Raw genomic sequence first — 15210 nt, 5'->3', positions numbered from 1 at the left:
AAATACTTAATTTGGTTTACCAAAGGCCCGATCCTTGGCTGGGGTTTCACAGACCAGAAGGGAGGGTAAGGTAATGACCAAGGCTGAAGGGAAACTGTAACAAATGGTGGCAGCGGTGAAGAGAATAACAATACCAGTATTCAGAGTCTCTGGGAATACTAGTATTAGGACGTGACTGGTGGTTGCCTAGCAGGGGGATCTGTTGAGATCTGTGCTAGAGCGGGGAGAGAAACCATAAGAAAGGACAGTCTGGACTGGTGGAGTCCCTGGTGGTGCCTAGAGACAGGCAGTAACCACGAGCAGGTAGGAACCTGACAGGGAGAGCCAGGGAAGGGCGTCACAACCTGCTCCACACCTGACATCATATATGACTTCAGGTATAGGGCAGGTGGGTATGACTTGGCCAAAATGACCTGGCGGGCCAAATGGGGTGGCCTGGCAGGCCTACTTAGGCCCATGAGCCAGAGGTTTCCTGTCTATTTTTAAGGATGATGATTTAATATTCATTTGTTTTTAATTGGTTTATGGATTTAAGCCATGTTTTATCTATAATTTTATGTGTATACCATTTGGAATTTCTTTTGATCAAGTCGTTTATACATTTTTGCATAAATAAATAAACAACTTAAACTGTCATATCTTTTATTAAACTGCAACACCATGGACTGAATTTTTAAAGCAATGTGGAGTTAGGGAATCCACGCCCAGGGTAGCAGGGTCCCTGTACCTAAGACAGCTGGCCTTCCACTGCTCACTGTTGCTTGTGCTCTGCACGGGACTAAGAGTGAGGAGTATGGCACACAAGAATCAGAAATTGAGTGTCAACATCTGCCTTGAAGGCATCAGCCAGCATCCTTTCCTCTGCACGTGTTGGGTGGCTGCCAGGCTGCCTGTAGAGAAACATGAGTAACATGTGCATGACAATGCATAATGGGTAATAGCTGCAACAGACAGATCCAATGACTAGGGGATCATTGGGGGCTAATGAGTGAGGTGTTGAGAAAAGGAGATACCACATACACTGAAGTCTAGCTCTGCCTTTCATTGGTAGTCCACCTATGCTTGCATTTGGAGACTTACCTGCTGGGGGAGGCAAAGTAGTCATTAAGACAATACTCACCTATTCTGTATACATTGGAACTCTCTCCACAGTTTGTTTGTTCTGCTCCATGTGCCCTGCCAATCATCCTGCAAAGAAGGATACATCATGAATGTTTGGCCTGCAAGAGAACTAGATGGAATTTCATGGTGTTCACCAACTCAAAATGGATGTGCTCCCCAGTGCTTTCAGCTATAAAAGATGGCAGTGTACCTGCATGTGTGGTAAGGACCCCTCTTAGTTCATAATTAACCTGTGTACTTTGTGCTGGATACATTGCTCCAAATTATTGAGGAAGATTTCATGTAAATTTGCTCATATTACAAAGGGGTAGACAAGCATTGTGGCTGTAGGTAAATGCTCCACACATCCTCATGTGGCATAGCTTAGAAGGGATGGAGAAAATTCTCAGGAGTTGTAGTTTGAGGTGTGGACTTCTCCCTCCCTTATAAGGCCTCCCTACTTTGCTTACCTGTGTCTTTGGAGTTGTCAGAGTTGAGTTGACATTCCTGATGTGTTTGTATCCGGAATCCTGATTCTGAGATTCTGAGGCAGGCATTATTCATCTGTCCTCTCTACTTTGTTGTTAGCCTTTGTTGTTCATTTTTGTCTCTGAAAACAGTTCGGAAACTCCAGCTAGTGCAGAACATGGTACCCAGATTGCAGACCGGGGTAGTTTGGTCCACACATATAGCACCAATTTTGGCAGAGCTGCACTGCTACCCATTAGTTTCTGGGCTCAATTCAAAGTGCTAGTTTTGACCTATAAAGCCTAAAAAGGACCTCAATATCTTAAGGACCGCCTCTCCCCATATGAACTGACCTGGACCCTGCATTCATCATCTGAGGCCCTTCTTTATGTGCCCCCTCCACGGGAGGCTCAGAGGCTGGCAACACAAGAACAGTGGTGTTCTCGCATTGCCAGACACCACTGGTCTTTTCAGTAATGGCCCCCCAAGCTGTGGAATGCTTTCCCCAGGGAGGTGCACCTGTTGCCTTCTTTATCCATCTTTAGGTGCCAGGCAAAGATATTCCTTCTCACTCTCAGGCCTTTAATATACTGTCTTAGTGCTTTTTGTTTGGGTTTTAAATTTTGTATACTGTATGTTTTTAAATTTGTTTTATATTATGTGTTTTTAAAATGTGTTTTAAGTCGCCTGGAAATCACTAGGTATAGGCGACTAACAAATTAAATAAATAAATAAAATATTTTTTTGTGTACAGCTTCCCCTCTTCATCAAAAAATCCCCATCACCAAGTTTCCGCCTGTGCACACATATATGCAGCCATGGGGCTAGAGTAACCATACAAATAGCCCCATACAATTCATTTTGATGTAGGAGTGATGCTGTGCTGTGTTTTGTGATTGGCTACCAGGTTAGCTAGAACCCTATCTTCTGAGAGAGCAGAAAGGATAGTCCTCTGTGGATGTCTTCAGCTGGAACTGTGTAACTTACTCCACCTCTTCTGTAGGCCTTGCATTAAACTATTGCAAGAAAGAAACACAGGATTCTGGCTTAGTTCTGAACCTCCCTTACCTTGCCATACTTTCTTTGCCCCTTGTCCGGCTGCCTCTATACCAACATCATGACTCTACAAGCAGCGGGTACCACAGATACGATGGTGGTGCTATTTTGGTATGCATTCCTTACACTAGCACTTCTCCAGACTTTATCAGTGCAAGTGGACTTAGAACCAATCCTATTCTGATCCTAGCCAGTAAGACTCCAGATGTTGTTGGATTCCAACTTCCATCATGCCCCAGCAAGCACAGCCAATGTCAGGGATGATGCCAGGTGAAGTCCAACAATATCTGGGGGGGGGTCACATATTTCCCATCCCTGTATTGTTATACATCAAGGATAGGACTGTTCTCTCAGTAGTCTGACACTAGAATTGAAACTCTGACCCAATCATGCTTGTTGTTGTTGTGTGCCTTCAAGTTGACTACAACTTATGGCGACCCTATGAATCAGTGACCTCCAAAAGCATCTGTCATGAACCCCTATTCAGATCTTGTAAGTTCAGGTCTGTGGCTTCCTTTATGGAATCAATCCATCTCTTGTTTGGCCTTCCTCTTTTTCTACTCCTTTCTGTTTTTCCCATCATTATTGTCTTCTCTAATGAATCATGTCTTCTCATGATTTGTCCAAGTATGATAACCTCAGTTTCATCATTTTTGCTTCTAGTGACAGTTCTGGGTTAATTTGTTCTAACACCCAATTATTTGTCTTTTTCGCAGTCCATGGTATGCGGAAAGCTCTCCTCCAACACCACATTTCAAATGAGTTGATTTTTCTCTTATCCACTTTTTTCACTGTCCAACTTTCACATACATACATAGAGATCGTGAATACCATGAAATCACAAATTCATAAAAGACAGATCACAAATATAGAAAAAGGTTTGTTATATTTCATTTTCATTTCATTTTTAATTTGATTTACAACCACAGAAATGACAAACTATAAAAAAATACACTGACATCCTAATAATAATACAGAATATAACTAAAAATAAACAATTAACAAAATACAAGAATCCATTTCATGTAGTATCATATTGACAACATATCCACAAATGGCAATAAAGTAAGAAATACCTCCATCAACAAGTTCTTGGCATGCCATGTCAGGTGTTATAAGGTCTGGTTCTAACACAAAAGACAGCAGAATCAATATATCCTACATGCTTACCTTATTCTCTCTATATAAGCAATTATTAAATTGCTTTTTAAAAAATGTGTTTTTAAATTTGTATATTTGTTTTTAATTTTTTTAATTGTTGTAAACCACCCAGAGAGTTTTGGCTATGGGGTGGAATACAAACGCAATAAATAAATAATAAAATAAATAAATAAACGAGCCCAAGAGAATAGGAATAAAATAATAACAAGCATCTAAGGATTAAGATAAATTCTTAATATTACTGTGGTGTTTAAAATGTCTGCCAATTAAAGGACTGCCAGCACTCTCCGGATGCTCCCACCTTCAGAGGTTTAACGAAGGCTACTGGACAGACTGAATGGTGGTGCCCCAACTGTGGAATTTCCTCCCTGACAAGTACTATTTTTAGGTGCCACGAAAAGTCTGTCCTATTTTATCTGTTCTTTAAACAATATCTACACTTGAGTGGTATTAATTTTGTTTATGATGGTCTTTTCAAATGCTTCTTCATTTCTTTTTTAAGTTAATATTAACTTTTAATTAGTTTCATCATTTGATGCCTTTAAATTGAATCTGTAAATGAATATTGGAAGCTACTCTTAGTATAAAGGTGGGATAAATATGTTTTAAGTAGATAACTCTGAAACAAACAGTGCAGCTCAAGATTCCATTCAAGGAATTCACATTGAAGAGTGATTATAACAACTCTTGTTCACAGTGAATGGAGGATATCTTTGTAACCACACCAATAATTGATCTTTTAAAAGACTTACAAGAAAATAAACCAGCGATTAAGCTCATGATGCTCTGGGAAACTAGAATCATATATCTATAATCAGTTTTACAACTTTTACAGTTCATTTACAATGTTCCTTAGAATTCAAGGGTACTGAGACCTGAAACAACCTATATTTACATACATACACCCCAACATTTGCATATCCCTGCTTTAAATTCCACTTTTTAGTATAACACTTGAGCAGTGGTAGCCAGTGTGGAACCCTTCAGATGTTGTTGGACTCCATCAGTCCAAGTCAGCATGGCCAGCGGTCAAGGATGATGGGAGTTGTCATCCAACAACCTCTAGGGGGCACCACATTGGCTACCCATGTACTAAAACATGTGATAGCTGTTTTTTATACCCAGATATGAGCAAAATATCCAGAGAAGTGTCACACAATGTTGATTCCACATTTGCAAGGAGTCATTCTTTTTGTGTGGCAGAACCTGTGCTCTGGAACTCCTTGCCTATTGACATTACACAGGAATTTTCACTACCTGAAAACTTCTCTGTTTCAGTGGGCCTACCCAAACACATGATTTGGTTGCATCTGCTTTTAAATTTATTTAATGTTTTACTGTGTTTGCTGTTTTTAAATTATTTTCATTTTTTAAATTAATTTTATTGTTTTATCACAACTGGGCAACTTGGAGAGAAAGAGTGGGGTATAAAATTAGAAAACAAACAAACAAAATACCCAACCTTACAATGGGTGAGCTGGGACATAGACCCATATATTCAAGATATACATTTAAAACACATGGCTTCCCCAAAACAATCCTGGGAAATGTAATTTACCCCTCACAGAGCTACAATTCCCAGCACTCTTAACAAACTACAGTTCCGAGGATTCTTTAGAAGTGATATGCTCTAAATGTGCTTTAGTGTCAGAAGCCAAGACAGGCAAATGCACCTGTGACAGTCCTCCAAGCAAAGAGCTTTACTTTGGGGTTAAGAACACCATTTGCTTATTGAGAAGAGTGAACCAACATGGAACAGACAGCAGGTGTAGGGTTACTGACATCGTGTGTGTGTGTGTGTGTGTTGTGTGTGTGTGTGTGTGTGTGGCATCAAGTTCAGTGGAACGTACTCCCAGTTAAGTGTGCATAGGATTGCTGCCTAAGTCATACTAGAATGTGACAACGACATAGAAGAATGACACCTGACTTTTTAATACACATATATGAGCCTGAAAGATGGTAAACTCACTTGATTATTTTCAGAAACGTGCTATAGTTATAAATAACACATGTTTCTAAGAAGCCATGCTGTAGTTCCCAAATATGTATTAGAGTATATAATTAACTACAAAATATTCATTTAAATAATACAACTTCAGAAACTGCATTCAGTAGCATTTATTTTTATTTTTAGCTGTGCAAAACAACCCCCCCACACACACACATTAACTGTATGTAGCAAAACTGCAACAATTAAAGATGAGAAGGGTGAAACGTTTATGGTAGGCTACATACATGCTTCCTCCTAAACAAAAAAATGCCCACATTTTAGTGACTGAATACAATTATTATAGTGTACATAGACTGCTGTGCTATCTTTAATAATTCAACAAGACAAAGATCAAATGATACCCAGCAAGCCATTTACAAACAAATTAACAAAGTTGTAAGACTATTTTAACATTTTTTGGAATAACAAGAATTTAATTCCTTCTCAGCCATCTCTTCTCCACTCTTTCCATGCATGTCACAAACATTCAAACATTTACTTACAAAAGAATACTGACTTACAAATAAAACCTGTTGTAGGTACTAATAGTGGTTTCCATTTTCTTTGCTGTTTTTTGTCAAAGCAAGCATAAAGGGAGATGAGCTGGGTGTTGTTTTTTGTTTTTAAAAAATGTATTATAAGGATTTATGCCACCACTTATTGAAGCAAAGACCTTTGGCAGGGTTTGTGTTTGTTTCAAACAATACTGACAGATTTCATTGACACCAATACTCACAGTCAAATGCATCTCCTCCACTATTTCTTGCAGATTCAAACTGATGCTACCAGAATCAAAGCACAAGACGACAGATTTGCCCAGATATTGCTGTCAATTTGTGAACTTCCCATGTCTTCAAAATATGAGTGGTATAGAGCAGTTTAGCAGGTGTGCTGCATGGCTGAGACACACACGTTCCAAATTACACTCTGCCATTCAGCTAGTAAACAACACCTTTTCGAAATTGGAATCCACAATCCTACTTGTCTGTCAGGTGCTGGCCTTGAAACCTAATCTCTAAGTACTTTGATATCTGCTTACCTTTCATCATCCCTTCATGGTTATGATGCATATCTATGTCAGTATCTTATAGGGAAAAGTTTCTAAGTAGGAAGCCTCTCTCCCTCTGATCAGAAGGAAGTAGAGGGAAGGAATGTCCAGTAATTGGCTGCCCTATCCAGGAAACACAGAAATACATCTTAGCCTCATAAAGGATGTGATCTATGTGCTCCGATTTAATTTATCCTCACTGCCAAGTCATGAGAGAGGCCACTAGGTAGCTCAAAAGGAAAGAAAATCTCCAATAAGGATGTCATATTTTCTAAAAGAAAGAAGGGCTGCCAGCACATCTTCAGACCTCTAATTTTAAAAGATGTTTCTGATATTTTTTAAACTTCCCAGTAATAACTACAGCACTAGAAATTGTTGTTTTTGAAATGCCTTGTTGAAAAACATATTTAAGGCTCAAGAATCATCAAACAAAAACAATCAGTACCACTCAGCACAGTAAAGCAATCATGCATATATTTGAAAATACTAGCATGGTGCAATCTTTCCCTTAAATTCAAGGTATGGCATTCAGAATGCACTGGGCTCAGCTGAGTTCTTGCCCTCTGCAGCATTTTTTTAGCATTGTCACTAATATAGTCACTGCAAGAAAATGACTGCCCTATATGATTATTTTCATTAGTAAGTGCACAATGACCCAGCTCACATGCAACACTAAGTCAAGCCATAGCTTAGCCTTAGTGTAATGATCAAACACGTGGATTCTCAGGATCACAACTGCTGCACTCCTCCTTTGGTCCTGTTGCTGCCATGCTATCCAAGACTATGCCATGGTTTGGCTTAACATTATCCGGACTCATGGTTTCTCTCACTCCAGGCAAATTACAAGCTGTAACCAAGATCTGTTCTTGGTTTACCACTTGAAACGAGATAAAGCTAGGTAAAACCATGGCTAAGCCTTGGTTGCATGGCAGCAGTCATGGGAGGAGTGGTGCAGTCATAATCTTTGCTCTAGGAATCAGCATTTCCTGTTTGTACTGAGTCATGGTTTGGCTTAGCATTATGTATGAACTGGGCCAGTGTGTCCTCTTAGGCTTCATATGCACCATACATTTAAAGCACATGGTTTCTCCCAAAGAATCTTGGGGACTGTAGTTTATCCCTTGCAGAGCTACAATTCCCAGCACCCTTAAACTACAGTTCCCAGGATTCTTTGGAGGAAGTCATGTGCTTTAAAAGTGCCTTAAAGTTGTGGTGTGCATGCAGCCTTAAAAAAAGAAAAACAAAGACTTGGGTCTTATTTCATCACACACTTGACCTGCAGAAGCAATGAAGAAAAACTAAGTCAGGATCCGAATGCTGCCCAGCACTGCTTCAAACGCAGAGGCAGTGAAACAGTCTCAAGTCTAAAAATTCATATCATGAAACCCTGTTAAATACTCTAGTCTCATTGTTAAAATATAAAACCTTGGCTCTTCAAATCAGTTCAAGTATACTTTACTACCATGAGAAGGGATAATGGCATTGCTACAGTAAGAGTGTGACACAGACTCCTTAACAAACCTGTAAAAGGCAAGAAGCGATCAGGTGATAAGTGAAAACAGGGTTAGGTTTCTTTACTGAGCTCAAAGTCTCCCACACTCCTTTTCCCATTACTGCTGTCCACTCCAATGCCATTGGCTACAATGCACCATACCAAGTATCTTGCTCTCCTTTCTGCCAAGTTTAGCAACTTCTCATCAGCCCCTTTCAATTAGAGGTTAATTCTGTTGGTCAGTGGAGTTGATAAAGGTTTTCACAAGGACAAACCTGTTGTTTCCCATACTTCTCACTCCAGGAACAAACTGCTACAAATATATTTGCTCTCAAAATATGAAGTAGTTTAGCATAACATTGCGTGTCCATGTAGTTCTTTGTGATTTGTCAACAAGTACAGAGGACCTCCGAGACTACAGTTCATGCATGAGAACAATATACATAAATATTGACTGCCTCATACTATAACCAAGAGTTCTATCCTACTACATTACAAGGAGGTTCACTGATGTACATTCATCCTTTGTTTACTCTCAGTTTAATTGTGAACTCTCTCCTTGAAAATGTACTGCATCTGAATTGACATCTGCAATGAATCTGTGATGGCCTATTCATACATGCAAGTCATCACAATGCTGCAATCAATGAGTGAACATGCATGTATAAATGAGTCCTAAGATATACAATAACACATCTACAATATTCTACAGAAAACAGAAAAAAACTTGTATCTTCAGTTCATATTTTAGTATACTTAGTAGATAACTAAAAATTAAGTACTGATTCCTCAGAATGAGAAAACAACATGCATATACTTGGGGAAGCTACCCAAACCTGGAAGGTTATATAAATTTTATGTTTAAAACACTGGTCATACAGGAATATTCATTACAATATATGCATACATATGTATTGTGTATACTACCATACATTCATGCAAATGCATAGTGATGACATTACTGGTAGATTGCATTCACAGAATGAAAATAGATATGTGATGCCAATCATTTTGATGAGCAGCCAAACCTTAACATTCTCTTGACAATGTTGTAGGATCCAAGACTATATGTGCTGTGTGGATGGTCAATTTGTGATAACTGATCATGAATCTCACAGGTGTGCCACCTCAAGTTCACAGAAACCAAAATATAGAACCTACAGTTCATATATCTATAAATTTACTCCCTGTACAGAACTAACTAGTGGGAGAAACACAAATATCAGAAACTGTATAGGATCAAAAGCTTCTTAACAAGGGCTTTCTCCTACAAAATTTAGCAAACACAGATCTGCTATCTCAATGTCTTGATTCAAATGTCTATACTAAGACTTTACATTTGCTCCCATCCTTATATAGAACACCCAGGACATCTGCAGAGTGCTGTGTAGTGGTTAGCGTGCCAGACTAGGCCTTGGAACATCCAGGTTCTAATCCCCACTCAGCCATGAAGCTCAGTGGGTGACTTGGACCTTTCACAATTAGCTTAACCTACCTCACAGAGGTGTTGCAAGGATAAAATAAAGGGAAGGCCATCTACACTGCCTTGAGGTCTTTGGAGGAAAAGTGGGATATAATGTAGAAGCAGTAGCACACCAAACTGCATTTACAGTTCACAGCTCAAGTGCATATCCAAACACTGTGCAGAACAGCATCCATTCCTACCTTGAAGCAAGACATCCAACTGCAATGACAAGTCCAGTTTTGTACTTTGAAAGAAGCATACACAGAGGAAACTAAGATGTTAAGTATCTCCCTATATCCCATTCAGTGGGACTATTTCTAGGGCACTTGTTATACAGTTACATTTTCAAAGAGCCTGGGTTAAAGTCCAAGTATCCATATTATATAGCACAATATATCTATATTACACAATGAAATCTAATCAAGTATGCATGCACCACAAAGTTTCCGTTAACTATACAGTTTATGAGCTTTGAGAGAAAAACTCCTTGCAAAGTAGTCTACACATTCACAGCATGTGATTATTCTGCAGATTATTTAACCCAGTCCAATCGTATCAAATTTTCTCTGAGGATTCAAAACACTTCTCCTGAGTGGTAGCTACTTCCATGACCAATTTCAACTTTAAACTCCAATACCTTATAGTGAAATGATTGGTATTTTCTTTGGAAAGAAAAGTTTTAGTTTTAAAATCAAAATACTTTTTCCACTAAAAAATACTAATATAAGGAATTCTTCATGGAAGAAATGCAGATTTGATTCTGCACACACAGAGATCACCAAAAGTCCTAACAACATCTTAAACCTGAGTAGTTTTACTTTTGTAATGGCTTTTAGTCAAATACAATAACATGATGATGATGAGTAGTTTTACTTGCAATAAAATCCCATTAATTTCAGTAAAGCTTATTTCCATATGATGTATTTTGAACAGCAAATTCATGAAGCGTTCCATATTTTTTCAGAGAGCCAGTGTGGTATAGTGGTTAAGGTGTTGGAGTACAACCTGGGAGACCAGGGTTTGAATCCCCACATAGCTATGAAGCTCACTGGGTGACCTTGGCCCAGTCACTGCATCTCAACCTCATGAAAACCCTATTCATAGGGTCGCCATAAGTTGGAATCGATTTAAGGGCAGTACATCTACATCTATCCTGATCCTAATCAATAGCAATAACTTCAAAGTCAGTGGAGTTTAGAACTGAGGTACAAATTCTTGAAATGGAAAACTATGGCTGCAATCCTAGCCCCTCATACCTGGGAGTAAGCCTCACTGAATTCAATAGGACTTACCTTTGAGTAGACATGTCTGGGATCACATTGTAACCTATGTCTTTAACAGTGCAATCTTGAATATATCTCCTGAGAAGTCAGTGGGTAAAGGACTGAAGCTGAAGATTACATTTCTGTCCTACTGTAATTCTACTGTACCATTCTAAAACATGTATACATTTATATTTATATTATATTTATACATATAAAATATATCACTGCAAGAAAGGCTTATAGATTTAACCCAACTAGAGCAAATTACTATTAAAATGTCTGTAAATCATCCTGTTTTATTCTATTGTTTCTCAGCATGGTGATCATGATAAATATTTCCAGTTACACAGAAAACACTCAAGGATGCACAACAAAATTTGTTTGTATGACCATGGCTTTGCCCCTTAAGATTCAGCACAATTGCCTAACTACCCAAAGGTCAGCCAGAGAAAACAAAGGGAGCTAATAGAAAAGTCCTGGAAAGCCATTTTTAAAGACCTCATTTAAATTCTTGGAAAGCACTGCATCTCTAAACATATCTATTCAACTCTTTGAACAGCTACATCTTACTAAATAAATAAATAAATAACCACACTGCCTACTGTAAGCTGCAGAACTCTGGAAACAAAAAGACCAGGCTATCCCACTAAAAATTAGTGTGTGTTTTTTAAGTAAAAAAACCAGTTTCCTCCTTGTTAAGAGTGCAAAAAGCTTGAGGGACCTTTTCAAAAAACAAAACAAAACACACCACTCAAATTGCATTTATATTTGAGGGCTTTTGAGTCAAACTAATCTTGATTCTCTCCGATTTTCATGTTCAAGATCACTGAAGCTCTGGGATATTTGTGAAACAACTTAGCCCGTTGTTGAATGAAGGTTGCGTTTCCCTGAACAAAAAAGCGTTCATTCGGTTATTAAAAAGAGAAACAGAGAGAGAGAGAGAGAGAGAGAGAGAGAGAGACCAAGGCACTTCTCTTTTCAGACCCAGCGGGCAAAATACTTCTGATCTCCCACGCACTTTGCAGCTGCCACAGTCTCCCTGTGCGTGCTGTGCCGGGGGCCACTCCACTCGCTTCAGTGCTGCTGCCAAGACCAGCCAGGGATGTTACATTTGAGGGAAGGAAAGGCAGCATCTTCTCTCATTAGCAGAGCGGGGGGAGGGGAGAAAATGCCTTTTCCTTTTTTAAGACGCTCAACTATGCATATATAGATACCTACATGCAAACACACACACACGGGGAAGGATCAACAACCTACCACATTCTAGGAATTCCTCAAAATCCACCAAACCGTGCTTAGGCAGCAGCTCTTACCTCCCTGCTTCTCGTGGGACCCGGGAGCAAGGTCCCTTTAACGCTCGCGCCAACCAGCTCCCACACACCAAGGCAGCCCCCTCCCCCAGCTGCCATCCAACTGTCAGCTCCCCCCCCCCGATCTGGGCAACTCCCGCCCTCCTTCAGGCTGTGCTTCTGACCTCTGCTCCACTCCCCTCCTTGCACATGGCCGTGGTTGCACGCTGTGGTTCAACCGTGCGCGCGCCTCTTTCTTTCCCTCACTATGGGCAAAGCCAAGCTTCTCTCTCTGTTCTGCTTTTGGAAAGATATTATTATTATTATTATTATTACAGTAGCTATGTCGACTTCAGTTTGCCTCCTCCCGGGACGGGGAAAGGGCGCTTCTCTCCTCCGCACCGCTCCTTACCGTGGAGGTGGGTGGGAGCAGATGGGGAGGGGTGCCACTGCCGCCGGGTTAGTTCATTATCATTGTCCTCTGGAGAAGGAGGTGTTGTTGGCGGCGGCTGAAGAGCAAGCGGGGCGTTAAAGACCCGGGAAGCTCCGCAGCTTCTGCTCTTGCTGCCACCGGCTGGCTGTTGCGGCTCGGCTGGCTGCAAGCATCGCCCGCCGCCGGTGCTGGGGGGTGGACATACTGAGGCAACCCCAGTGCTACCGCTTCTGCTGCTGATATGCCGGTGTGTCTATGGCTTCTGAGATGGGCGCTGCTGCTGCTGCTTCCGTCGGCTCAAAGTCCGGACTGCGAGGGCGGGAGGAAAGGAGAGAGGGCGAGAGCGTGAAGGGAGGGGTGCGCACGGCGCTACGCTGCCTCTTCTCATTGTTCGGCGAAGGGCCACGAAGACAGACTGGGCGCTTGCGGGCAGCCCCTGCGCAAAGGGAGAGCGCGCAGAGGAGGGGCTCCTCGCTCAAAGTGAGGGAAAGATGGTGGTCGCTCAGTGTGTGCGGCTGGGAACTCTCTGTTCCTTCTCCCGCGCCGCGCCCATATGGTCTCCGCGCGGACACACACTTTCTCTGCGCTCCCAAAGCTAGCAAATGCTCCTCAGAAGTCTTTTGCAAGTTAGGGTTGAGGTGAAGGGTCTCACTTCACCATAGCCAAATATGATGGTTGAGTCCAACTTTACGCACAGCAACAGCAGACGTGTTTCCCTATGTGAATACCACTCGACAGGGCAGACTCGAGATATTTTGCGTCTTGAGGCGAAGCAGCAAATGGCTGCCCACCCCCACCGGTCACAGTGCATGGCACCAAATTGTGTTGGAACTATCCTTCCCCTGCCTCTCCCTGGGGTTAAAAACATGATAGCAAATTAACTAACAATTTGCTGCCGTTTCAGGATACCTCCAAATTAGCTACCAGAGGCAGCCACATGACTCTGCTTAATGGTAGAGCTTTATTGGCTAATGATGCTTCCAGACGGCGTAGTATTGTATATGGGTCATTTAGATGTTGCAGATGGGCAACTGGGAACAGATTGTGTGTGTTTTTTTAAAAATGGGAAGGGTAAAGCCAGATTGAACGAGGCGGAATACATGCTGGCACTTTGATGCCAATGACATTGTATAGGCATTGTGAAAAGGTGCATGTGTCAGCAGCACCAGTCCCACTCATAAACACCCACCTGGAAGCACCTATAATCAGCAAGAAAAAAATGGGGAGAACATTGTGTCTTCTCCCTCCACTCCCAAATTCCACCCATGGATCTGAGAGTCTAAAATTTGGACCCTAAATAAAGCCTATTACTTAGAAATTGCACAGGTGGCATAGTTTCCATCTTTGTGTGTTTGTGTGTACAGCTATACAAGAACAGGCTTTATTCAGACCTTCAAATCAATGTGTAGATGAGAGGAACCAAGACAGCAAGTGTCATCTTCTGCCTTCCACTCTGGATTATTCACAAATCCAGGACCTCTGAGGAGGGCTTATGCAAAGTATAAAAGCATTTGGAAGCATGCTAGGACTATAGTTTGAGATGTGGCTTCATACTGACTGACATGTTTATACACTTGTTTCTGCTACTTACTTTATGTTGCTGTAGCTTATGTTGACAAGCACCAGTGTGTATGCAGCAAAACAAACACAACTTCCACATAGAATGTGAATTAACCTTAAGACACATCTTGGTTCTATGGTGCTGGAAGCAAGGGATGTACGTGATGTTCTATGGATATGGTTTGGAAATAACTGTCCACTATGCCAGGGGTTCTCAAACTGTGGTCCATGGACCACCAATGGTCTGTGAGCTTCATTCTGGTGGTCTGCAGTGTGTTTGAATTTGTGGTTGAAGATGGGAAATGGCACATCCATCATAATGAATATTCATATTTATTTTTAATTATATTTTCTTGCTTCTTTTATTTATTGTATCGTGTTTATTGTATTGCCATTTGAATTCTATGGAATTACAATTGCTACAACAGGCAGAAAAATAATTAAGTGGTCTGCCAAGCCCTCAGAATTTTTCAAGTGATTGTGGGGGGGGGAAGTTTGGGAACCACTGCCTTATGCTATATATGAGGTAAGACCATGTATAGTTAATTCACACACAAGGAAATTGGTATGATATGAACATGGGTTGAATGTAGATCCTTGCATCATTCAACATGGAATGAAATGGCAATCTGAAGCTTCAGTATATCCCCATTCTGAAACTTCCAGAGGGTAGTGTAGCCAGATTAGCAGCAAAAATAACAGAGTCCTGTGCACTTTAAAGCCTAACAAATGTTGGACATGTTATGAAAACTGGGCTTGAAATATAGAGGATCATGGATGCTCTTTATTTCAGGTGTCCCAGGTCCAAAGCTCTCCTAAAGTATGAAATTTAACTTATAGAGAAGCAATCATTGTGTGAGGAATAAGCAGCAGAATAGGTAA

The 15210-nt window shown here is 40.8% G+C and overlaps 1 protein-coding gene across 7 annotated transcripts in view; it reads right to left on the bottom strand.

Moving 5' to 3' along the window:
- Positions 1 to 13018, bottom strand: part of ST6GAL2 (ST6 beta-galactoside alpha-2,6-sialyltransferase 2) — a 108611-nt gene extending 95593 nt beyond the window's left edge. Inside the window, exons 1-2 of one of the 7 annotated variants that reach the window (XM_061626765.1) lie at positions 12748 to 12834; positions 1121 to 1188 (exon numbers count right to left, since the gene is read on the bottom strand). In XM_061626765.1, coding sequence (XP_061482749.1) covers positions 1121 to 1187 — 67 coding nt within the window. In that variant the 5' untranslated portion in view covers position 1188; positions 12748 to 12834. Of the gene's footprint in view, positions 1 to 1120; positions 1189 to 1571; positions 1639 to 6815; positions 6847 to 12303; positions 12377 to 12747 lie in introns of those variants that run through there. The other 6 variants (XM_061626764.1, XM_061626767.1, XM_061626766.1 and 3 more) reach the window with 6 other exon arrangements.
- Positions 13019 to 15210: the final 2192 nt, after the last annotated feature.

Source organism: Rhineura floridana, chromosome 5, assembly GCF_030035675.1.
Source record: "Rhineura floridana isolate rRhiFlo1 chromosome 5, rRhiFlo1.hap2, whole genome shotgun sequence".
Taxonomy (NCBI): Eukaryota; Metazoa; Chordata; class Lepidosauria; order Squamata; family Rhineuridae; genus Rhineura; species Rhineura floridana.
The sequence above is the reverse complement of the archived record's forward strand: the minus strand, read 5'-3'. Positions and strand labels throughout refer to the sequence as shown.